The sequence below is a fragment of the Sphaeramia orbicularis genome, unplaced genomic scaffold, assembly GCF_902148855.1.
Source record: "Sphaeramia orbicularis unplaced genomic scaffold, fSphaOr1.1, whole genome shotgun sequence".
Taxonomy (NCBI): Eukaryota; Metazoa; Chordata; class Actinopteri; order Kurtiformes; family Apogonidae; genus Sphaeramia; species Sphaeramia orbicularis.
In genome coordinates this window covers 105,241-129,857 of record NW_021941450.1, presented here as the reverse complement: position 1 = coordinate 129,857, position 24,617 = coordinate 105,241, and the positions used below count along the sequence as shown (strand labels likewise).

General features: G+C 46.3%; 1 protein-coding gene across 1 annotated transcript in view; it reads left to right on the top strand.

Annotated features, from left to right (window-relative positions):
• The first annotated feature begins 548 nt into the window (after positions 1-548).
• Positions 549-24,617, top strand: part of LOC115415789 (cyclin-Y-like) — a 43,467-nt gene continuing 19,398 nt past the window's right edge. Inside the window, exons 1-5 of the mRNA XM_030129427.1 lie at positions 549-792; positions 5,782-5,856; positions 6,049-6,083; positions 11,899-11,993; positions 12,084-12,119. Of these exons, the coding sequence (XP_029985287.1) occupies positions 639-792; positions 5,782-5,856; positions 6,049-6,083; positions 11,899-11,993; positions 12,084-12,119 (395 nt within the window). The 5' untranslated portion in view covers positions 549-638. The remainder of the gene's footprint in view (positions 793-5,781; positions 5,857-6,048; positions 6,084-11,898; positions 11,994-12,083; positions 12,120-24,617) is intronic.

Here is a 24,617-nt window from a genome sequence, read left to right as displayed (position 1 = left end):
ATCCAAGGACTGAGTTCAGACAAATGAACCGACTGAACACAACACTGAAATTTAGGTGAAAAACATCCTGTTTTTATGGAGTTTATCCAATATTCTAATTTTCTGAGACACTGAATTTTGAGTTTCCATTCTCTGTAAAACATAAACATTTACAGAAATAAAGGCTGAAATATTTCACTGTCTGATGAGTCTGTTTAATATATGAGTTTGAATTTATGAAGAGAAGAACAAAAATATAGAAGTGTGTCAGGACCTGGATCTGTCTATGGTCCTCCTCCTCCTCCTCCTCCTCCTCCTCCGTTTGGAACACCTCCTTGAACCGTTCACCTACTTTCTGTCGGTCCACTTCAGCCCCAGTTGGAACTCCGCCCCCCCCCCCCGCTCGTCCTCGTGCTCGTGCCGGTATAGGATGGCTACAGGTGACACGCGGCTCCGGTGCGCGCCCCTGGGGTTCCGCCGGCGGCAGTGACACGTGCATAGTTCATCCTCCGGGACAGTACGCGGACTCACGGGATCCATGGACGCACCGTACGCGCGCTGCTGATCTGTGATGACCGGTCCGGTCCGGTTCTGACGGTGGTTTCCGGTGTTGTTTGCTCCTAAAGGAGTGCTTTTTCCCGGTCCTCCTCCGGGGCAGGATGGGGAGCACCACCTCCTGCTGCGCGTCCACAAGCCCCAAAGTGCGCAGGAACGCGCACTCCAGACTGGACCGGTACCAGCTGGAGCCGGACCTGAACCGCGACGAGACGGGATGTAGCCTCCAGCACATCAGCGACCGGGAGAACGGAGACGGTAAGACCAAGAAGAACCACCGAGGAGGTAGGGTCAGTGTGTGGGTGACGGTGCGCATGCGCACAGGTGTTCATTTGCCCCGCAGTCACTCATGTAAACATAATCACATTTATGAAAGGATGGATCTGTGTTCATTTAGAATTTAGTGAAGAAGTAGTTTGAGGCTCATGTTCAGTTCAACACTTTTATAAGTTTGAAGACAGAAACAGACATGTTTTTTTTTTCACTCAGTGCATGTACAGGTCAGTAGTGTTCATACTGGTGTGAGTCCTAAAGCTGCTGTGGTTCAGCCTCTGATGGTGACTGCTGTCACTGTCAGAGCTGTCATATGTCATCTGTCATATATCACCTGTCATCTGTCACATGTCATCTGTCACATGTCATCTGTCACATGTCTCCTGTCACCTGTCACATGTCACATATCATCTGTCACCTGTCATATGTCATCTGTCACCTGTCATCTGTCACATGTCACCTGTCATCTGTCATATGTCATCTGTCACATATCACCTGTCATATGTCACCTGTCATATGTCATCTGTCACCTATCATCTGTCACATATCACCTGTCATATGTCACCTGTCATATGTCATCTGTCACCTATCATCTGTCACCTGTCATCTGTCATATGTCATCTGTCATATGTCATATGTCACCTGTCATCTGTCAGCTGTCATCTGTCAGCTGTCATATGTCACCTGTCATATGTCACCTGTCATCTGTCATCTGTCACATGTTACCTGTCACATGTCATTGGTATCGGCTGCTGGTCTGGTATTTTTTAGAAGATCGGATCAGATTTAATCATGACATCGAGCCCATCTGGACCTGGTTTGGGGGGCGGGGGGCATTAACACACATCCTGCCTCCTCAAATTAGAGTTTCCAAAGGGAGTTGAGAGGGACATGAGCAACAACAGCAACAACTGGAAACAAAACAAAAGGTACAAAAAACTAGGAAATTACCATATGTGAAAAGTTCAGGTTTCTAGACCAGCTGGTCCAGGACCACACTAACCCCAACCCTGTAGTTGGTTCTTTATGTCAGGGCAGTTGGACACACACGCTAGCTAATATGCTGTCTGATATGCTAGCTGATATGATAGCTGACATGCTAGCTGATATGCTAGCTGATATGATAGCTGATATGATAGCTGACATGCTAGCTGATATGCTAGCTGATATGATAGCTGACATGCTAGCTGATATGATAGCTGACATGCTAGCTGATATGATAGCTGATATGCTAGCTGATATGCTAGCTGATATGATAGCTGATATGATAGCTGACATGCTAGCTGATATGCTAACTGATATGATAGCTGATATGCTAGCTGACATGCTAGCTGATATGCTAGCTGATAGCTTAGCCCTCCTCCTGTCTCCTGTTTCAGTGCAGATGCCGTCCACCAGTCTTGGTTAAAGTTTACTTGAGGCTACGAATATCACATGTCAACACTGGACACTAGCTGCAGTGCACTCTGGGAATCCCAGTGGGTTGGACCAGTTAGTAGGTCAGCTCTGATGTCTCCAAACCATGTTTGTTTTTTCTTTTTAAACAGTCAGTCAGATCATGTGATGAGCATTGAACTGACTAAACCTGGTTTTAGACCAGACCTGATGTCCTGTTGGTGTGTATGTGAAACAGTGGCCTAACCCTAACCCTGACCCTAACCCTAACCCTGACCCTGACCCTGACCCTAACCTTAACAGCTACTTCACTCATATGTGTTCAAATGGACGGTTAGGGTTAGGGTTAGGTAGGCTAAAACCACCAGGTCTAACCCATCTGTGATAAAAGTTTCAGTCAGAGCTCCGACCATGAGACCAAACAGCAGAAGGGAAAAGTGTGTGTGTGTGTGTGTGTCCTGGACACCAGAGCAGCTAATTAACTATTCATTAATGAGCCTGGCATTAGATTTACCCAGAGTGGAGTTGAAGGGGGTTCCAGGACCTGTGGGTTCGTCTGAGTTTATTCAGAGCACAAAGAGCCAGAACAGAACCAGAACCAGAACCCTAACCCTGAACATGTGTCTGTGTTTGTCCTTTTCCACTCAGCACAGTGGAGGACACAGACAGTCTGTCTAATAGTCAGTTTTCACTTTTCATTCATCTGCGTTCCTCGTTTTGTCTGTAGGAGTCTGTTCCACTGGTGTCAGACACTGTTTCAAACACTGAGTCTGAGTGAACGCCAGTGAAAACAGCAGGTAGCAGGGGGAGTGGCCACAGGACAAGCAGCAGGGGGAGTGGCCACAGGACAAACAACAGGGGGAGTGGCCACAGGACAAACAACAGGGGGAGTGGAAGTCCCAGGTTTGACTGAACATTCCAGTGCATTTCCACCAGTAGAAGGATGGAAAAACAGGAGTTACAGGTGGACTGGAACGCAGCACTATTGTTCCAGTATTTAGACCGTTTGAGTGTCAGCTCAGTGAAGACGTGTTGGAATGGTCTGACTGTTCTGAACTCATTCATTCAGACTTCCTGGTTGTTCTTCTGTTCAACTGGACTGGTTTAGCTCTTAAACTGGTCCAGTTGAACTACCAGGAACAATGAGAACCTGCACAGACGTTATTTATCTGTTGGCACATTTTAAAACTCTTCTTCTTCTCTTGTTCTAACATCCATCAACGTCCTTTTTGTGTGTGTGTGTGTGTGTGTGTGTGTGGGGGGGGGGGTCGTGACTATAGTTGTGCAAAAGGGGTTTTCATTACAGTTTTGTGTCATATACCAATTTAACTATGCCCCTAAAAAACATGTCTAACAACAACAAAAACATCATCGAAAAATGAAAGTTATGGTGAAATTGTCATTTTTCCATTAGACAAATTTATATGAACAAGTTTCAGTCACACAGTTTGAGGGTCAGTGGAAAAAGAACTAGCGACACATAAAAAAAAACTTCCAATGCTTCATAGATGTTGTTTCCACTGGTTCTGATAAAGTGAACTGTTACAAACTGTCATGCATTGACGTTTGTGTTCATCCATCCATCCATCCATCCATCCATTATCCTCCGCTTTATCCGGGGCCGGGTCGTGGGGGTAACAGTCTAAGCAGGGATGCCCAGACTTCCCTCTCCCCAGACTCCTCCTCCAGCTCTTCCGGGGGGACCTCGAGGCGTTCCCAGGCCAGCCCACAGACATAGTCTCTCCAGCGTGTCCTGGGTCTTCCCTCAGGTCTCCTCCCGGTGGGACATGCCCGGAACACCTCCCCAGGGAGGCGTCCAGGAGGCATCCGAAACAGATGCCTGAGCCACCTCAGCTGGCCCCCTCTCGATGTGGAGGAGCAGCGGCTCTACTCTACTCTACTCTACTCTACTCTACTCTACTCTACTCCGAGCTCCTCCCTGTGTTGATTCAGTTTAGGGTTTTTGTCTCTTCCTGTTTTATTTTGGTGATGGTGGTCTCCTTCCTGTTTTTGTCTGCACTCTGTCAGTTGTCTTTGCTTTCCCTAATTCCCTCATATCCTTCACCTGGTGTTCCTCCTGTCATTACCCACACCTGTTTGTGATCCCTGCTCTCCTTATATATTCTCCCCTCTCCCTTTTTCTGTTGTCATTTGGTATGGTTACATGACATTTTTAAAATCGGATTTATTTTTCCAGAAGAAATTAATTCGGAACTAAAATATTTTCTCTTCTGTTTACATGGAAATGTTAAACCCAAATAAAGGTTTACATGAGAAACGTTTATTCGGTTCTCGCAGCCCTTCTGTTAGCTTAGCTTAGCATAGCCACTGCATTTCCATGGTCACACATATCCAGTTTTTTAAAGGTGATTTGTCGTCTTTTCTCAGTGATTTTGTGAAATCCGACTCGCTCTAAGTATTTCTTTAGATCTGCGACTTACTGCACTCACACAATCTGTGGACTGTTGTGTTGACGGAAGTTGGAAAATCTTTTTGTTGGAAGGGATGCATGCGCTAAATTAGCTTTGCTTTAGCGTTTTAGCTTTGCATTAGTTTTTATTTCCCAGATTTTCTTCCTGCAGTAAGTCACATGACCATGATCTGAGCCTCAGTTTGTGATCATATTGACCCCAGCGGACTAAAGGAATGATTAGGGAGAACTGAATTTCACAAAATCAGTCATAAAATACTACGGATCACCCATGAAAGCCTGGCTACGTCTGACCATAGGAATGAAGTGATTATGCTAAACTAGGCTAAGCTAAGCTAACGGAAGGGCTGCGAGAACAAGGCAATCGGTGCACTGCAGTGCAAACTGATTTGCCAACTTATCAAACTCATTAGTGCATGACAAATGAATTGATAAAAAACAAGTGGTGAACTATTCCTTCAGGGTTTTCCAGGCTGGTAGATCCCATCAGAATAGCCCACTGGAATGCTTTGGGAAGACTAGACTGCAGTGCAGATTCTTCCACCAGCGCAGAATGTGTGCGTCATCGCCACAGGACAAGACACTGAGCATGTGCAGAATGGAAGGAATAAAGTCCAAACGGAATAAAGGGTTTACATGTCCAAGGAAGAATTTAGTTCGGAATTAAAAGGGGATTAAACCAGTGACTTTATTCAGATTTAAATTTATTCCAAACTATTCTTTTTCAACTGGAATAAGGTATTTACATGGTCATCTTAAATAGGATCTAACGTTTATTTAGATTAAATCAGGAATAAAAGTTGTCATGGAAATGCACGGAGTGTGTCGTTTCTGTTTCCCTGTGAAGACCATCTTGTTCTAAATATCTTGATTCTTGTTCCATGTGTTTTTTTTTTCCAACAGGTTTTTAGTTTTATCTTGAATACGTTGAGCTTCCTCCCTTTGTTTTTGTATTTTTGGGTTCTTGTTGAAATAAAATCTTTTAACCACTGAACCTCGAGTGTCTCGAGCATTTGGGTCCACGTCAGAGTGTCGAGCCTGAACAGAAACCTTTTGATGTTTGGACTGCAACCCTGTGCTGATGAGTGGCCCTTCCATTCTCAGCTCTTCAGCTGTGTGTGTGTGTGTGTGTGTGTGTGTCCGGACAGAGTTGAACCTGCAGTTGAATCCATCCGACCATCCTCAGGCCACTACCCTGTTCCTGAGCAAGTCCCAGACTGAAGGTGAGTGTGTTTGGAGGTGTGTCCAGTGTAATGACCAGTGTGTCTGCTTCATCCACTCAGTGCACCTGAGGTGGACACATGTTACATACAGAACCTTTAACCTTGGTTTGTTTCTCTTCCTGTACAAACACAGTGGAAGGCTCACACCTCTGTCATATACTCCTGACTGTTACTGTGTGTTCTTTTTTATAGAGACAGAAAAACCGCAGAGCCTCTGCAAAAACAATGTAAGTGTGGGATTCTGCTTTTGTTTATAAGGAATGTTGTATAGTTGTACAATTGTATGTTGTATGTTGTACAGTTGTATGTTGTATAGTTGTACAGTTGTATGTTGTATAGTTGTATGTCGGACAGTTGTATGTTGTATAGTTGTACAGTTGTATGTTGTATAGTTGTGTGTTGTATAGTTTGATGTTGTATGTTGTATAGTTGTACAGTTGTATGTTGTATAGTTGTATGTTGTACAGTTGTATGTTGTATAGTTGTACAGTTGTATGTTGTATAGTTGTATGCTGTATAGCTGTACAGTTGTATGTTGTATAGTTGTATGTCGTACAGTTGTATGTTGTATGGTTGTACAGTTGTATAATAATAATAATGATGATGATAATAATAATAACAATAATAACAATAATAATAATAATAAACAACTTTATTTGTATAGCACCTTTCATACAGAAATTGTAGCCCAAAGTGCTTCACCTTGATTGAAAAAAATACAATATTAAAATACATTAAGATTTGATTAGAAATACAATAAAATAAAAATAAATATAAAAACAGCGCACATTAAAATATTTGATTGTGGATAGAATTTTTGAAGTGCAAGAAATAAGGTGAAATTTGAGAGAAATACAATAAAATAAAAATAAAAGCAGCGCACATTAAAATATTTGATTATGCATAGAATTTTTGAAGTGCAAGAAATAATATGAAATTTGAAATACAGTAAAATAAAAAATAAAAACAGAAATACAATAAAATAAAATAAAAATAAAAAAACCGCACATTCCTGGTTCCTGAATTGTGACCCCATTTTTATCTCCTTTCAAAGGCTAATGAGAATAAAAATGTTTTTAATTTGGTTTTAAATATATTCAGTGAACTGGCTTCTCTAATGTCTTTTGGAATTGTATTCCATAACTTTGGTGCATAGTTAGTAAAGGCTGCGTCCCCCATTTTCTTTGTAATATTTCTGGGAGTTGCTAGTAAACCTGCGTTTGATGACCTCAGTGTTCTAGTTTGTACATAATTGATCAGTGAGTTTGCAATGTAACTTGGTCCGGTTCCATTTAGAGCTTTATACGTGAGGAGTAGTATCTGAAAATCAGTTCTGTAGGTTACCGGTAGCCAGTGCAGGGAAACCAACACTGGAGTAATGTGCTCTCTCTTCTTGGTTTTGGTTCATAACCTAGCTGCAGAGTTGTGAATCAGCTGAAGTCTGTCTGTGGTGCTTTTTGGGAGACCTGTAAGGAGTGCATTACAGTAGTCCAGTCTGCTGGAGATAAAAGCATGGACCAGTTTTTCAGCATCCTTTCCATTTATAACCGGCATTACTTTGGCTATGTTTCTGAGGTGGAAGAATGACGTTTTAGTGACTTTCTTTATGTGGGACTTAAAGTTTAAGTCTGAGTCTATAATGACTCCCAGACTTGTCACTTCTGGTTTGATCCAGAAAGTGAGTTTGCCCATCCTACTCATCAGCATTTCCCTTTTTGCTTTTTGGCCAACAAGCAGGATTTCAGTTTTTTCCTCATTCAGTTTCAGAAAGTTCCTGCACATCCACTGATTCATTGCTGTGAGGCAGTTTGTAATGGAATGGATGGCTGTCACGTCATTGGGTTCTGCGGAAATGTATATTTGTGTGTCGTCCGCGTAGCTATGGAAGCTAACATTATGTTTTCTGATGATATCTCCAAGTGGTAGCATATATAAGGAGAACAGCAGTGGACCCAGGCAGCTCCCTTGTGGAACCCCATAGCATGTATCATGTGTGTTTGACACGTGATCTCCAAGCCTGACGTAGTACTGTCTTCCCTTAATATACGTTTTGAACCACTGTAGTACACTGTCACAGAGACCTACGAGCTTTTCTAGCCGATTAATCAGGATGTCATGATCAGTTGTATCAAATGCAGCACTTAGGTCAAGGAGGACCAGGATTGAGACCTTGTTGGCATCAGAGTTGAGCCTGAGGTCACTGATTATTTTGGTGAGGGCGGTCTCAGTGCTATGACCAGCCCTGAAGCCTGATTGGAATTCCTCTAAGATGTTATTCTCTTTGAGATAGTGATTTATTTGAGCAGAGACTATCTTTTCCAGTACTTTGCCTATGAACGGGAGATTAGATATAGGACGAAAACTGGTCATAGCGTTACTGTCAAGGTTAGGTTTCTTTAGTAAGGGTTTGATAACAGCTGTTTTGAAGGCATCTGGAAAGATACCAGTATGAAGAGATTTGTTTATGATTTGGAGTAAATGATCCGAGACGCTGTCAAATATTCTCTTAAAGAATGCAGTGGGAATTGGATCGACACATGAGGTTGAGGAGTTACATTCCCTGACAGTTCGGTAGAGTTCTGCTGTTATGCAGGTGAATTTTCCCATGGTCACAGTACAAGGACTGCAGACAGCATCTGTTAATGTGGTGGAATTAATGCTGGGTCTGATTGAACTTATTTTGTCCTTGAAGAACACTGCAAGCTCCTCGCACTTGGATGTGGAGGGCTGTAGTGGGGTGGGGGGGGTGTTGAGCAGCTTGTCGATAGTGGAGAATAATATTTTGGAATTTCCAGCATTCTCTGTGATAATTTTGGAGAAGTAATCTTTTCTTGCAACTCGAATGGATTGATTATAGGTGGTAATTGCAAGTTTATATGCATCATAGTCAACTGTAAGTTTGGTTTTTCTTCATTTTCTCTCAGCTCTCCGACAGGTTTGTTTGTTTTGACTAACAGTGCTGCTGCCTAGCCATGGGGAAATTCTGACCTTCGACTTCCTTTTAACCCTTAACGGAGCAACAGCATCCAAAGCAGATGATAGTGCATTGTTAAAATTGTCCACCATGGAATTTAAAGAGCAGTCTAGGTTGTTAGGTGCCACTGTTCGCATTATGTTCATAAACTTTTCTTCAGCTCTGTCATCTAATACCCGTTTTTTGATTACAGCCTGTTTTCTGGTCTCTGTTAACATCAGGCTGGCGTCGAAGTACACACAGTGATGGTCAGATGTGGGCACTTCGGTTACTGTAACCTTGTCGATATTAACTCTTGCTGTTATCACTAAGTCAAGGGTGTTACCAAGTTGGTGTGTGGGATCCTTTACATGCTGTTCTAGTCCAAAGCTGTCCACTAAGTTCATAAGCTCCAAAGCCTTGGGGTCATTTTTCTTATTAATATGAATATTTAAGTCCCCGTGTATTATTAGTCTTTCACATCTAGTGATACTTAGTGAGATCAGCTCTGAGAATTCCTGAAAAAACAGTGAAGAATGTTTAGGTGGTCTGTATACTGTGATTACAAACAGAGATAATTGTGTTTTGAATTCAACAGCCAGATATTCAAAAGATGTGAATTCACCTAAGTCAATGTCACTGCATATAAGTGACGTGGATAGAATGGCAGCTAGTCCACCCCCCTTTCTATTATGTCTGACTGACTGATAATGTTTGTAGTTTGGAGGACACGTCTCTATCAGCGTTGCTACTCCAGTGACACTGTTTAACCATGTCTCCACTAGAAACATACAGTGTAGGTTTTTTTCCATTATCAGATCATTAATTATGAAGGATTTATTAGTCAGTAATCTGACATTTAGCAACCCTACATTTAACTGTAGGTGCTCTGAGATGGGCTGTGGATCGGGTCTATGATGGGTGTTGATGACTCTGAAGTGTCTATAACCTGAGTAGTGTTGTCTATAACCTGAGTAGTGTTGTCTATAACCTGAGTAGTGTTTTCTTGGTCTGTTAGTATTTAAAACAGGGACAGCATAGGATCTTCGAATGGAGGCAGCCCGCTGACCGGTGGGGGCAGGTATGATTCTAGAGTCCCGTAGTCGTTCGGCTGAGTTAGCCCGCTGACCGGGGCGGGGCAGTACGGGTCCGAGGTCCCATAGTTGTTCCACTGACCGGGGGGGGGGGGGGGGCAGTGCGGGTCTAGGGTCCCACAGCTGTTCAGGAGAAGCACAGAGTCTTCTAATAGAAGTTGCCTGGTGACCGGGGCAGGTCTGTGCAGATCTGAAGTCCCACAGTTGTTCTTCTTCTTCCACATAGTCCGTGGGGGAACTGGGGGTGGTGGTGGGGGTTTGGTCTTTGGTGATTTGGGCTTCAGTTTGGGACTGGCCAAGGGAGTGTGTTGGGGGTGTGATGGTTCTGGGCACAGTAGCTGTGGGCTCGCTACTATAGTAAGACCGGCATTTATTAATTTGGTCATCCTGGGATTGAACGAACAGGAGGGAGGTGAGGGGGAGCTGGAGGAAAGGGGAGAGTGGTTCGGGGTTTTTGGAAGTTGTTCTTCCTCAGGTGTTGATGGTGATGTGCTGGGTCTGTCCTGTGATGTCTCCTCCAACCCCTGTGGCACGTTGGTTAGTGGTGCCTCGGTGGTTTGTGGGGCCACGTTGATGGTCTGCGGTGGAGGAGCAGTATTGGTCTGCGGGACCATAGTGGTTTGATGCTTTGCCACGGTTGGATGGCAGATCGAGTAGTGGATGTGTGAACTAAACAGTTTTGCTCCATGTCTGTTCAGACGCACTCCATTTCGCTGAAAAAGCCCTTTTCTCTCCCAGAAAACATTGAAGTTGTCAATAAAGTTCACCTTGTGCTTCAGGCAAGCAGTTGACAGCCATCTGTTCAATGCCAGGAGCCTGCTAAATTGATTGACTCTGCCATTGACTGGTGGTAGGGGGCCACTGATGTATGCTTCGATGTCTATGGCACTCAGCAATTTTAGCAGTTCATTAAAGTCTTGCTTCAGCGTCTCTGTCTGTTGTCTAGAAATGTCATTTTCTCCTGCATGAATTATGATCTTGTTTGCGGTTTGGTTTGTAGACAGTATTTCAGGGATTTTTACAGTTATTTCCCAAATCATCTCCTTAGGGAAGCAGCACCTTCTGGTATTTCTTTTACCAAGGTAGATGTTCTTCACAGCTCTGTCTCCTACTATCAGTGTGGTTGGCTGACTTACTTGTTTCTGCTGGGGCGGCCTGTTATTCTCTTTCAGCCTGCTGGTAGTGCGCCGTTTCCCATCGTTAGCTCTCTGATGTAGCACGGTGCTGTCTCGTCTCGTCCTGTCCCGCTGCAGCTCTCCCCCGCCTCCCCGGCGCCTTGTCCTGTCCGACCGGCGTGGGGTTAATGACCGGGGAAACGGGTCGTATTGAGGTTCGTTCAGCAGAAACGGGATTCTATGTGCTGACAGCGGCTTTGGGGTGTTAGCTCCCTGGCTAACAGCGTTAGCCTTAGCGCTGGAAGCTAGTGACGGCCACCCGTGTGGAGTGTCTATCCCGGGTCGTTTATCATTTTTGTGACAATTCTTCCATCTCTTCTGTGCACTGGCTTTTCTGTCACCATTAGGTACAGCTACCGGTGTTCGCATCGAAGTGTCACTTAACTGATAGCGTATCTTCTTTGCTGGGAGATTCACAATTGGAGTCCACGGTACCGTAGTGTTATTCTCCTCTTCTAGTTGAAATATCTTTGTTTGAAGTGCCGCAATTTTCTGCAGGTGCTCCTGGCAGTCTCTGCAGTGAGGCATCTTAAAAATAGACGAAGACACGCTAACTCAGAGGCACGAGTATGTTGTATAGTTGTATGTTGTATAGTTGTACAGTTGTATGTTGTGTAGTTGTACAGTTGTACAGTCTGTTTTACTACAGTAGTTTCCTACTGGTATATATAGAACCACTGGTGTATATACAGTATACAGGTCAGACTGAAACATGGACACGCTAATGTCACTGACTGTATATTTGTGTGTGTAGATGTGTGTGTGTATATTTGTGTATTTTCTCTGTGTGTGTATATTTGTGTATTTTCTCTGTGTGTAGCCTTTCTCTCCTGGTCGTAAATCCAGCTCCTGCTCCACCATCTTCCTGGATGAGAACACCGTCAGCCATCCCAGCCTCAAATACACCATTAAATGGTACCACCAACACAAACTTCATCTCCCATCATTCAATGCTTCGTCCTGTGTCGTCCTCATAAACACAGATGTGGTGTTTTGTCTTCACAGTGTAGCACTGGCAATATACTACCACATCAAAAACAGGTGAGTGTTCACACTGATCCAAACTGTTACAGGTTCATGTTTCCCAGGTTCAAAAAAATGATGGCTCAGTCTCCAAACCATTTTCTATGATTTTATTCAGCACCACTCCAACCGGAATAAACGTGAAAAAATTAATTACAGTACAAAAAAACCAAAAGTATATACAAGGGAAAAAACCATCCATCCTCACCGGAAGTCCACAGTCATAAGCCCAAACCCTATCTACCCCACTGAAAGAAAACCCCCTCATTAAATACACTTAGCCCCTCCCCTGGGCATACCCAATCAATGAAAGAGAGGGTTTTAATAAAAACTCCAAAGCTCAGGAAAAAATAATTTACCAAATAATAACATTCATTAACAGAAATATTCTACCATCAAATGCCCTTCATGTGGCCTTTACCTTAAATGTAAATAACACAAAAAACAACATAATTGAATAAACAGGAAAAAAAAAAACAGTCCAGGTCACCTGACTTCTAACAGCGTGCCACAATGCACCATAAAAGGGTTAACCAGGAAGTACCCCAGTTTGCCACCCAAAGTAGTGAACGGAGGCGGACCACACGGCAGCAACAACGTCTCGGTGAGTCTGTGAGTCTAAGTGTAGGTGTCGAGTGTACACCCTCGAACGCACTATTAAACAGGGAATAAAAAAAGTCAGGAAGGAGGGATGTGAGGAGAAAGTACTCTCCAGCACGTCCATTGTAGTGGGTCTCTGTGGGACACTGGCGCTCTACAAATGCCGCCTCCTCCCACAGAGACACGGGGAAAACGCACCGTGCAAGCGACAGTGACGTGATGCCTACAGCCGCTCCGTCACATTATCCCCCTCCTTCCCGAGGCTGACGATGTGCGGCAACCTGGAGAGATAGTCAGCCACCACGTTGGTCTTTCCAGCTCGATGCCAAACCTGGAACTGGAATGGCTGGAGAGAGAGATACTAGCGGGTGAGCCGGCTGTTGTGGTTCTTCACCGAGTTCATCCAGGTCAGTGCACGGTGATCTGTCTCCAGGTCGAACTCTCTCCCCAGCAGGTAATATCGTAAACTCTCCAGTGCCCGCTTTATGGCCAGACCCTCCTTCTCCACTGTGGAGTATCTGGTGTCCCGGGGCAGTAGCTTACGGCTCAGGTACAGGATGGCTCGTTCCTCTCCAGAATCACCCTGAGTCAACACAGCCCCCTGTCCAACAGCTGAGGCGTCAGTCTGGTCGAGGAACCTCTGGCTGAAGTCTGGGCTTCTCAGGACTGAGTCTTGGTCTTGAGCCTTGAGAAGGCGGTCTCACAGGCCTCAGTCCAGGTGACAGGGTTCCACTGGTCCTTTGCTGTCAGGGCCGTCAGGGGAGCAGCAATGGTGGCAACCTGTGGGACGAACCTTCTGTACCACCCCGCCAATCCCAGGAAGGAGCGCACCTCCTTCTTTGTCCGTGGCCGTGGGCAGTTGCGGATGGCCTCCACCTTTTCCAGCTGTAGTCAGACCTCCCCTCACCCCAACCGGTAGCCCAGGTACTTCGCCTCCTCCTTGGCCCACTGACACTTGGCAGGATTCAGTGTCAGTCCTGTTTGCTGGATTTGGCCAAGGACTCGGCCTAGATGATGCAGATGGTCTGCCCAGGTGTCACTGAAGATGACAACATCATCTAGGTAGGCAGCACTGCAGTCCTCATACCCCTGGAGCACACGGTCCATCAGTCTCTGGAAGGTGGCAGGCGCTCCATGGAGACCAAAGGCATCACCGTGAACTGGAAGAGGCCGGCAGGCGTCTGGAAGGCGGTGTACGGGCGGCTGGACTCCTCCAGGGGCACCTGCCAGTAGCCTTTACAGAGGTCAAGGGTTGTGATGAACCTGGCCCGGCCCATCTTCTCCAGCAGGTCATCGATTCAGGGCATTGGATAGGCATCAAACTCTGAAATGGCACGGAGTTTCTGAAAGTCAATGCATATGCGGAGAGAGCTGTCCTTCTTCACCACGATGACCAGCAGGCTGCACCATTCAGACTGGGAAGGCTCGATCACCCCAAGGCACAGCACATTTTCATGTGTGTGTTTTCACACTGGACTATGACCATCATTTGTGTGTGTTTTCACTTTCATGTGTGTGTTTTCACTTTTCATTTGTGTGTGTTTTCACTTTTCATCTGTGTGTTTTCACTTTTCATTTGTGTGTGTTTTCACTTTTCATATGTGTGTGTTTTCACTTTTCATTTGTGTGTGTTTTCACTTTTCATTTGTGTGTGTTTTCACTTTTCATATGTGTGTTTTCACTTTTCATATGTGTGTTTTCACTTTTCATGTGTGTGTGTTTTCACTTTTCATTTGTGTGTGTTTTCACATTTTCATGTGTGTGTTTTCACTTTTCATGTGTGTTTTCACTTTTCATGTGTTTTTACTTTTCATATGTGTGTTTTCACTTTTCATGTGTGTTTTTACTTTTCATGTGTGTTTTCACTTTTCATATGTGTGTTTTCACTTTTCATTTGTGTGTTTTCACTTTTCATGTGTTTATTTCACTTTTCATGTGTGTGTGTTTTCTCTTTTCATATGTGTGTTTTCACTTTTCATGTGGGTGTTTTCACTTTTCATATGGGTGTTTTCACTTTTCATATGTGTGTTTTCACTTTTCATTTGTGTGTTTTCACTTTTCATGTGTTTATTTCACTTTTCATGTGTTTTCACTTTTCATATGTGTGTTTTCACTTTTCATATGTGTGTTTTCACTTTTCATGTGGGTGTTTTCACTTTTCATATGTGTTGTCACGGGTTCGGTTTTTCCAGATTAAAAAAAAAATAATGATGGCTCAGTCGTCAAACTATTTTCTGTGATTTATTCAGCAAAAATGTGAAAAATCAATTACAATACAAAACTAAAGTATATACAAGGGGGAAAGAAAAAAAAAAACTATCCACCCTCACCAGAAGTTCACAGCCTGGAGACTAAACCCTGTCTGCCTGTCTGACAGAAAAACCCCACATTAAATACTCTTAGCCCCTCCCCCGGGCATACCAAATTAATAAAAAACAGGGTTTTAACAAAAACTTCAAAACTCAGGAAAAAATAATTTACCAAATAATCACATCCAATAACAGAAATATTTTACTAACAAAATGCCCTCCATGTGGCATTTACCTTCCATGTAAATATAGTGGAAAACAACGTAATTGAATAATTAGGGGAAAAAAAATAAACTAGTCCAGGTCACCTGACCTCCAATGGCGCGCCACAGTGCGCTATAAAAGGGCTAAGCAGGGAGTGCCCCGGTTCGCCACCTGGAGTGGTGACCGGAGGCGGAAGATACGGCCGGATCAGCGTCTGGTGAGTCTGTGTTTGTGAGTGAGTCTTAAATGTAGGCGTCAAGTGTGCACCCTCGACCGCACTACTCACGGGGAAAAAAAAAGGAAGGGGAAAAAAAAAAAAGATTCAGAACGGGGAATGTGGTAAGAAACTACTTTCCAGCACGTCCATTGAAGCACGTCTCTGTGGGACACTGGCACTCTACACACGCTGCCTCCTCTCACAGAGCCACAGGGAGAATGCACCGTGCGGGAGAAAGTGACGTGGCGTCTACGGCCGCTCCGTCACATCATTCCCCTCCTCCCCGAGGTTGACGATGTGCGGCAACCTGGAGAGATAGTCAGCCACTACGTTGGTCTTTCCAGCGCGATGTCGAATCTGGAACTGGAATGGCTGGAGAGAGAGATTCCAGCGGGTGAGCCGGCTGTTGTGGTCCTTCATCGAGCTCATCCAGGTCAACGCACGGTGATCCGTCTCCAGGTCGAGCTCTCTCCCCAGCAGGTAATACCGCAGACTCTCCAGTGCCCACTTTATGGCCAGACCCTCCTTCTCCACTGTGGAGTATCTGGTCTCCCGGGGCAGTAGCTTACGGCTCAGGTACAGGATGGCTCGTTCCTCTCCAGAATCACCCTGAGTCAACACAGCCCCCTGTCCAACAGCTGAGGCGTCAGTCTGGTCGAGGAACCTCTGGCTGAAGTCTGGGCTTCTCAGGACTGAGTCTTGGTCTTGAGCCTTGAGAAGGCGGTCTCACAGGCCTCAGTCCAGGTGACAGGGTTCCACTGGTCCTTTGCTGTCAGGGCCGTCAGGGGAGCAGCAATGGTGGCAACCTGTGGGACGAACCTTCTGTACCACCCCGCCAATCCCAGGAAGGAGCGCACCTCCTTCTTTGTCCATGGCCGTGGGCAGTTGCGGATGGCCTCCACCTTTTCCAGCTGTAGTCGGACCTCCCCTCACCCCAACCGGTAGCCCAGGTACTTCGCCTCCTCCTTGGCCCACTGACACTTGGCAGGATTCAGTGTCAGTCCTGTTTGCTGGATTTGGCCAAGGACTCTGCCTAGATGATGCAGATGGTCTGCCCAGGTGTCACTGAAGATGACAACATCATCTAGGTAGGCAGCACTGCAGTCCTCATACCCCTGGAGCACACGGTCCATCAGTCTCTGGAAGGTGGCAGGCGCTCCATGGAGACCAAAGGCATCACCGTGAACTGGAAGAAGCCGGCAAGTGTCTGGAAGGCGGTGTACGGGCGGCTGGACTCCTCCAGGGGCACCTGCCAGTAGCCTTTACAGAGGTCAAGGGTTGTGATGAACCTGGCCCGGCCATCTTCTCCAGCAGGTCATCGATTCAGGGCATTGGATAGGCATCAAACTCTGAAATGGCACGGAGTTTCTGAAAGTCAATGCATATGCGGAGAGAGCTGTCCTTCTTCACCACGATGACCAGCAGGCTGCACCATTCAGACTGGGAAGGCTCGATCACCCCAAGGCACAGCACATTTTCATGTGTGTGTTTTCACACTGGACTATGACCATCATTTGTGTGTGTTTTCACTTTTCATGTGTGTGTGTTTTCACTTTTCATTTGTATGTGTTTTCACTTTTCATATGTGTGTTTTCACTTTTCATTTGTGTGTGTTTTCACTTTTCATATGTGTGTTTTCACTTTTCATGTGTGTGTGTTTTCACTTTTCATTTGTGTGTGTTTTCACATTTTCATGTGTGTGTTTTCACTTTTCATGTGTGTTTTCACTTTTCATGTGTGTTTTTACTTTTCATATGTGTGTTTTCACTTTTCATGTGTGTTTTTACTTTTCATGTGTGTTTTCACTTTTCATATGTGTGTTTTCACTTTTCATTTGTGTGTTTTCACTTTTCATGTGTTTATTTCACTTTTCATGTGTGTGTGTTTTCTCTTTTCATATGTGTGTTTTCACTTTTCATGTGTGTTTTCACTTTTCATGTGGGTGTTTTCACTTTTCATATGTGTGTTTTCACTTTTCATTTGTGTGTTTTCACTTTTCATGTGTTTATTTCACTTTTCATGTGTTTTCACTTTTCATATGTGTGTTTTCACTTTTCATATGTGTGTTTTCACTTTTCATGTGGGTGTTTTCACTTTTCATATGTGTTGTCACGGGTTCGGTTTTTCCAGATTAAAAAAAAAATAATGATAGCTCAGTCGTCAAACTATTTTCTGTGATTTATTCAGCAAAAATGTGAAAAATCAATTACAATACAAAACTAAAGTATATACAAGGGGGAAAAAAAAAAAAAACTATCCACCCTCACCAGAAGTTCACAGCCTGGAGACTAAACCCTGTCTGCCTGTCTGACAGAAAAACCCCACATCAAATACTCTTAGCCCCTCCCCCGGGCATACCAAATTAATAAAAAACAGGGTTTTAACAAAAACTTCAAAACTCAGGAAAAAATAATTTACCAAATAATCACATCCAATAACAGAAATATTTTACTAACAAAATTCCCTCCATGTGGCATTTACCTTCCATGTAAATATAGTGGAAAACAACGTAATTGAATAATTAGGGGAAAAAAAATAAACTAGTCCAGGTCACCTGACCTCCAATGGCGCGCCACAGTGCGCTATAAAAGGGCTAAGCAGGGAGTGCCCCGGTTCGCCACCTGGAGTGGTGACCGGAGGCGGAAGATACGGCCGGATCAGCGTCTGGTGAGTCTGTGTTTGTGAGTGAGTCTTAAATGTAGGCGTCAAGTGTGCACCCTCGACCGCACTACTCACGGGGAAAAAAAAAGGAAGGGGAAAAAAAAAAAAGATTCAGAACGGGGAATGTGGTAAGAAACTACTTTCCCGCACGTCCATTGAAGCACGTCTCTGTGGGACACTGGCACTCTACACACGCTGCCTCCTCTCACAGAGCCACAGGGAGAATGCACCGTGCGGGAGAAAGTGACGTGGCGTCTACAGCCGCTCCGTCACATCATTCCCCTCCTCCCCGAGGTTGACGATGTGCGGCAACCTGGAGAGATAGTCAGCCACTACGTTGGTCTTTCCAGCGCGATGTCGAATCTGGAACTGGAATGGCTGGAGAGAGAGATTCCAGCGGGTGAGCCGGCTGTTGTGGTCCTTCATCGAGCTCATCCAGGTCAGCGCATGGTGATCCGTCTCCAGGACGAACTCTCTCCCCAGCAGGTAATACCGCAGACTCTCCAGTGCCCACTTTATGGCCAGACCCTCCTTCTCCACTGTGGAGTATCTGGTCTCCCGGGGCAGCAGCTTACGGCTCAGGTACAGGATGGGTCGTTCCTCTCCCGGATCACCTTGGGCCAACACGGCCCCAAGTCCAACCGCTGAGGCGTCTGTCTGGACGAGGAACCTCTGGTTGAAGTCTGGGCTTCTCAGGACTGGTGAGGAACAGAGGCAGGTCTTGAGCGTTGCGAAGGCGGTCTCACAGGCCTCGGTCCAGGTGACAGGGTTCCTCTGGTCCTTTGTTGTCAGGGCTGTCAGGGGAGCAGCGATGGTGGCAAACTGTGGGACGAACCTTCTGTACCACCCCGCCAATCCCAGGAAGGAGCGCACCTCCTTCTTTGTCCGTGGTCGCGGGCAGTTGCGGATGGCCTCCACCTTGTCCAGCTGTGGTCGGACCTCCCCTCGTCCCAACCGGTAGCCCAGGTACTTCGCCTCCTCTTTGGCCCACTGACACTTAGCAGGATTTAGTGTCAGTCCTGCTCTCTGGATTTGACCAAGGACTCTGCCTAGATGATGTAGATGGTCTGCCCAGGTGTCACTGAAGATGACTACATCATCCAGGTAGGCAGCACTGCAGTCCTCACACCCCCGTAGAACACGGTCCATCAGTCTCTGGAAGGTGGCAGGCACTCCATGGAGACCAAAGGGCATCACCGTGAACTGGAAGAGGCCGGCAGGCGTCTGGAAGGCGGTGTACGGGCGGCTGGACTCCTCCAGGGGCACCTGCCAGTAGCCTTTGCAGAGATCAAGGGTTGTGATGAACTTGGCCCGGCCGATCTTCTCCAGCAGGTCATCGATTCGGGGCATTGGATAGGCATCAAACTCTGAAATGGCATTGAGTTTTCGAAAGTCAATACATATGCGGAGAGAGCCATCCTTCTTCACCACAATGACCACTGGGCTGCACCACTCAGACTGGGAAGGCTCGATCACACCAAGGCGCAGCATCTCTTCCACCTCCTTCCGAAGTTCCGACACCAGATGTTGGGGCACCCGATATGACCGCTGACGGATGGGCCTTCTCTCTTTGAGTCGAATGACATGTTCGACTAAGACGGTCTTCCCTGGGCTGGCATCAAACAGCTTGGTCACTCTCTGGAACACTTGGTGAAGCTGATCAGACTGGTTGACGGTGAGGTGGTCCAAGTTCGGTTCGGTGGTCTTTGTGAGGTCTGCTGGGGTTGACTCCTCCTCAGCATCACTGTCGACCTCTGTAACCAGCAGCGATGCCACAGGAACCTGAACAGTTGCCTCCTTCCATTCCTTCAGCAAGTTGATGTGGTACGTCTGCTTCGCCTTCTTCTTCTCAGGATGGTGGATCTCGTAGGTTACAGGGCCCATCTTTCGGATGACTGTGTATGGGCCCTGCCACTTGGCTAGCAGCTTGCTGTTGGAGGATGGTAAAAGGAGCAGGACCTTCTGACCAGGCTGGAACTCTCGGTGTCTGGCTTGTTGGTCATACCATGCCTTCTGGGTCTGCTGGGCCTCCGTCAGGTTGAGCTCTGCCTCCTCCCGGTACCTTGCTAGTCGGTCCCTCATCTCGAGCACGAACTGGACCACACTGCGCTCGCTGACCGACACCGATGGAGCCTCCCAACCCTTTCGTAGCAGGTCCAAGGGTCCCTGCACATCCCAGCCATAGAGGAGCTCAAATGGCGAGAACCCAGTGGAGGCTTGAGGAGCTTCTCAGTAGGCAAACAACAGGAAGGGTAACCACCGGTCCCAGTCCCGCCCAGTGTCTGCCACAAACTTCCTCAACATCCTCTTCAGGGTTTGGTTAAACCGCTCAACCAGTCCATCTGTCTGTGGGGGATACGGGGTGGTCTTTATGGCAGAGATCCCCAGCTGTTGGTGGAAGAGCTGCAGTAGTCTGGAGGTGAAGTTGGTCCCCTGGTCCGTCACGATCTCGTCCGGGATCCCAACCCTGGAAAACAACTGCACCAAGCACCGCAGAACAGCAGGGGCAGTGATGGTCTGTAAAGGGAAGGCCTCCGGGAACCTGGTGGCATAGTCACACACCACCAGAATGTACTGGTGCCCCCTACTGCTCTTCACCAGCGGCCCCACAATGTCCATAGCTATCCGCCGGAACGGAGTGGAGATCACAGGCAGGGGTTGAAGACATGCACGGTCGGCCTTGCGCACATGACAGGTTTTCTGGCAGATGGAACAAGTCTTACAGTACTCCTGTACATCCATATACATGGAGGGCCAGTAAAACCTGGAGCAAATCCGCAGGTATGTCTTGTTGCGGCCCAGATGTCCCGCCCAAGGCAAGGTGTGTGCCAAGTGCATAATCAAAGGGCGACAGGAAACTGGCACCACCAGCCGCTTGGCACCATCAGCAACTTCAAAAAGAATGTTATTGTCCAGCACAAAATGTTGCTTGCACCCAGCGACAGGATTCAGTTTCTCCACCACCTTTTCAAACAAGGGATTTAAAGTCCGATCCCCCCTTTGTAAAGTCACAATATCCCCTGGTACCTCCCACTTGTCTTTCCAGTGCGTCTCCTTGAAATCTGGCTCCTCAGATTTCAGTCTCTTTTCAAAGCGACACTGGCGACGAGACTTCCGTGGACCCTTTGTGCCCCCCTCAAACAAACTACTGTCCAGAGTCACAAAAGGATCAGCACCAGGGCCACATTCCACGCCCCCCCCCAGAGTCAGAGTCTCTCAGACCACCGCCAGCTTTGGCCTGAGCCTGCGTGATCACTGGTGCAGACGAGACCTTCCCCGGGTCACCCCCCCCTTGTCCATCTTCCAGCAGCACATTCAGCAACACAGGTAAGTCCCAACCCAAGATAGCTGGCACAGGCAAATTGTCCACTACACCCACAGTCAATAAATATGGTTGCTCATCCACAACCACAGTCATATCCGCTGTAGGGTAAGAATGTCTGTCTCCATGTACACACATGATGTCCTCTACTCGACCATAATCTAAAATGCCCATTGGCACCAGTTCCCTCCGGACCAGTGAGAGAAAGCTGCCCGAGTCCACCAAAGCAGTCACTGGCTCACCATTAATAGTCACAGTTTTAAACTTTTGACGCTTCCCCGTGCCACTAGCATCCCCAGCACGGGGAGTGTAGCAAGCACCGGTGAGCTTAGCCTTTCGAATGGGACACAGAGAAGCTTTATGGCCTGGCTGCTGGCAGTAAAAGCAGACAAGCTCCTTACTGGGTCCTCGTTGGCTTGGAGCAGAGCTGGGGTTTCTTGGTGGCTCCTGGCTGAACCGGGCTGCTGGTCGAGGCTGTGACGATGGCTGTCGACCTGGTCCACTGTGGTACACCGCTGGGCCTCCCTTCCGTGCATTGATGTATTGAAGAGCGAGCTTAGCAGCGGCCAGTCCATCCGTGGGTTCATGCTCCCTCACCCACGTTCTGACCTCGGGTGACAGTACTCGTAATAGCTGCTCCAGGACAATGGCCTCCCCGATCTCTTCTTTGGAGTGCTGCTCAGGTCGGACCCAGCGGCGGTAGAGCCCCCTCAGCCGATGGTATGTCTCCGTTGGGTTCTCTCCAGTAGGTACAGTGCTGGCCTGGAACTGCTGCCTGTAAGTCTCTGGTGAGATGTCGAACTTGTCCAGGAGTGCTGCTCGCAGGTGGTCATAGGAATGGGCCTGGTCCTCGTCCATCGCTGTGTAGGTCTCCAACGCCTTCCCTGTCAGCAGTGGAACCAGTCGGCATGCCCATTCACCCTCTGGCCATCCCCAGGTCCGTGCAATCCGCTCGAAACGCAGGAGGTAGTTCTCGATGTCCTCACCCATCTGGAACTGTGGAATCTTGGGGTCACTGTATTGGCGGACCTCAGGACGCTGTGGCTCAGGATGGCGACCCACCTGGCTGGACTCCAGGTTGACGACCTGCGTTGGGGTGCTGTGTGGCTGCTGTCGTGGTGCTGGGGTAGGCAGGTCCATCCTTGGGCTAAATGCGGACCATGTGGTTCCGGTGGCCTCTGCTGGAATTGTAGGTGCTGGTCTCCCTGGTGACTGTGCTGGTGGTGGAAGTGCAGCTCTGAGTGCCTGCAGATGGGCCAGGAGGCCTTCCTCACGTCTCTGCTGACCCTGCAAAAAGTCTCTCATCAAACCCACCAGCTCCTCTCTCGCTCTGGGTGGTGCTGTTGGTGCAGGCTGCTGCTCTGTCTCTGGGACCTCTTCCTCCTCTGACACCCAGGGCTCTTCTTCTTCTCCGGCGGTTTCCATGGCTGCCCGGCCCTCACGCTGCAATAGGGTTTGAGAGCGCAGACCTGTACGTGTAGGTGGGCGGGCACGTCGTCGACTGGCCATCCCACTTCTGACACCACATGTCACGGGTTCGGTTTTTCCAGATTAAAAAAAAAATAATGATGGCTCAGTCGTCAAACTATTTTCTGTGATTTATTCAGCAAAAATGTGAAAAATCAATTACAATACAAAACTAAAGTATATACAAGGGGAAAAAAAAAAAAACAAAACTATCCACCCTCACCAGAAGTTCACAGCCTGGAGACTAAACCCTGTCTGCCTGTCTGACAGAAAAACCCCACATTAAATACTCTTAGCCCCTCCCCCGGGCATACCAAATTAATAAAAAACAGGGTTTTAACAAAAACTTCAAAACTCAGGAAAAAATAATTTACCAAATAATCACATCCAATAACAGAAATATTTTACTAACAAAATTCCCTCCATGTGGCATTTACCTTCCATGTAAATATAGTGGAAAACAACGTAATTGAATAATTAGGGGAAAAAAAATAAACTAGTCCAGGTCACCTGACCTCCAATGGCGCGCCACAGTGCGCTATAAAAGGGCTAAGCAGGGAGTGCCCCGGTTCGCCACCTGGAGTGGTGACCGGAGGCGGAAGATACGGCCGGATCAGCGTCTGGTGAGTCTGTGTTTGTGAGTGAGTCTTAAATGTAGGTGTCAAGTGTGCACCCTCGACTGCACTACTCACGGGGAAAAAAAAAGGAAGGGGAAAAAAAAAAAGATTCAGAACGGGGAATGTGGTAAGAAACTACTTTCCCGCACGTCCATTGAAGCACGTCTCTGTGGGACACTGGCACTCTACACACGCTGCCTCCTCCCACAGAGACACAGGGAGAATGCACCGTGCGGGAGAAAGTGACGTGGCGTCTACGGCCGCTCCGTCACATGTGTGTTTTCACTTTTCATGTGGGTGTTTTCACTTTTCATGTGGGTGTTTTCACTTTTCATATGTATGTTTTCACTTTTCATTTGTGTGTTTTCACTTTTCATGTGGGTGTTTTCACTTTTCATATGTGTGTTTTCACTTTTCATATGTGTGTTTTCACTTTTCATGTGGGTGTTTTCACTTTTCATATGTGTGTTTTCACTTTTCATTTGTGTTTTCACTTTTCATGTGTTTATTTCACTTTTCATGTGTGTGTTTTCACTTTTCATCTGTGTGTTTTCACTTTTCATGTGTTTTCACTTTTCATATGTGTGTTTTCACTTTTCATATGTGTGTTTTCAATTTTCATATGTGTGTTTTCACTTTTCATGTGTGTTTTCACTTTTCATGTGTTTATTTCACTTTTCATGTGTGTGTGTTTTCACTTTTCATCTGTGTGTTTTCACTTTTCATGTGTTTTCACTTTTCATATGTGTGTTTTCACTTTTCATATGTGTGTTTTCACTTTTCATATGTGTGTTTTCACTTTTCATGTGTGTTTTCACTTTTCATGTGTTTATTTCACTTTTCATGTGTGTGTGTTTTCACTTTTCATTTGTGTGTTTTCACTTTTCATGTGTTTATTTCACTTTTCATGTGTGTGTGTTTTCACTTTTCATTTGTGTGTTTTCACTTTTCATGTGTTTATTTCACTTTTCATGTGTGTGTGTTTTCACTTTTCATCTGTGTGTTTTCACTTTTCATGTGTTTTCACTTTTCATATGTGTTTTCACTTTTCATATGTGTGTTTTCACTTTTCATATGTGTGTTTTCACTTTTCATGTGTTTTGTCACTTTTCATATGTG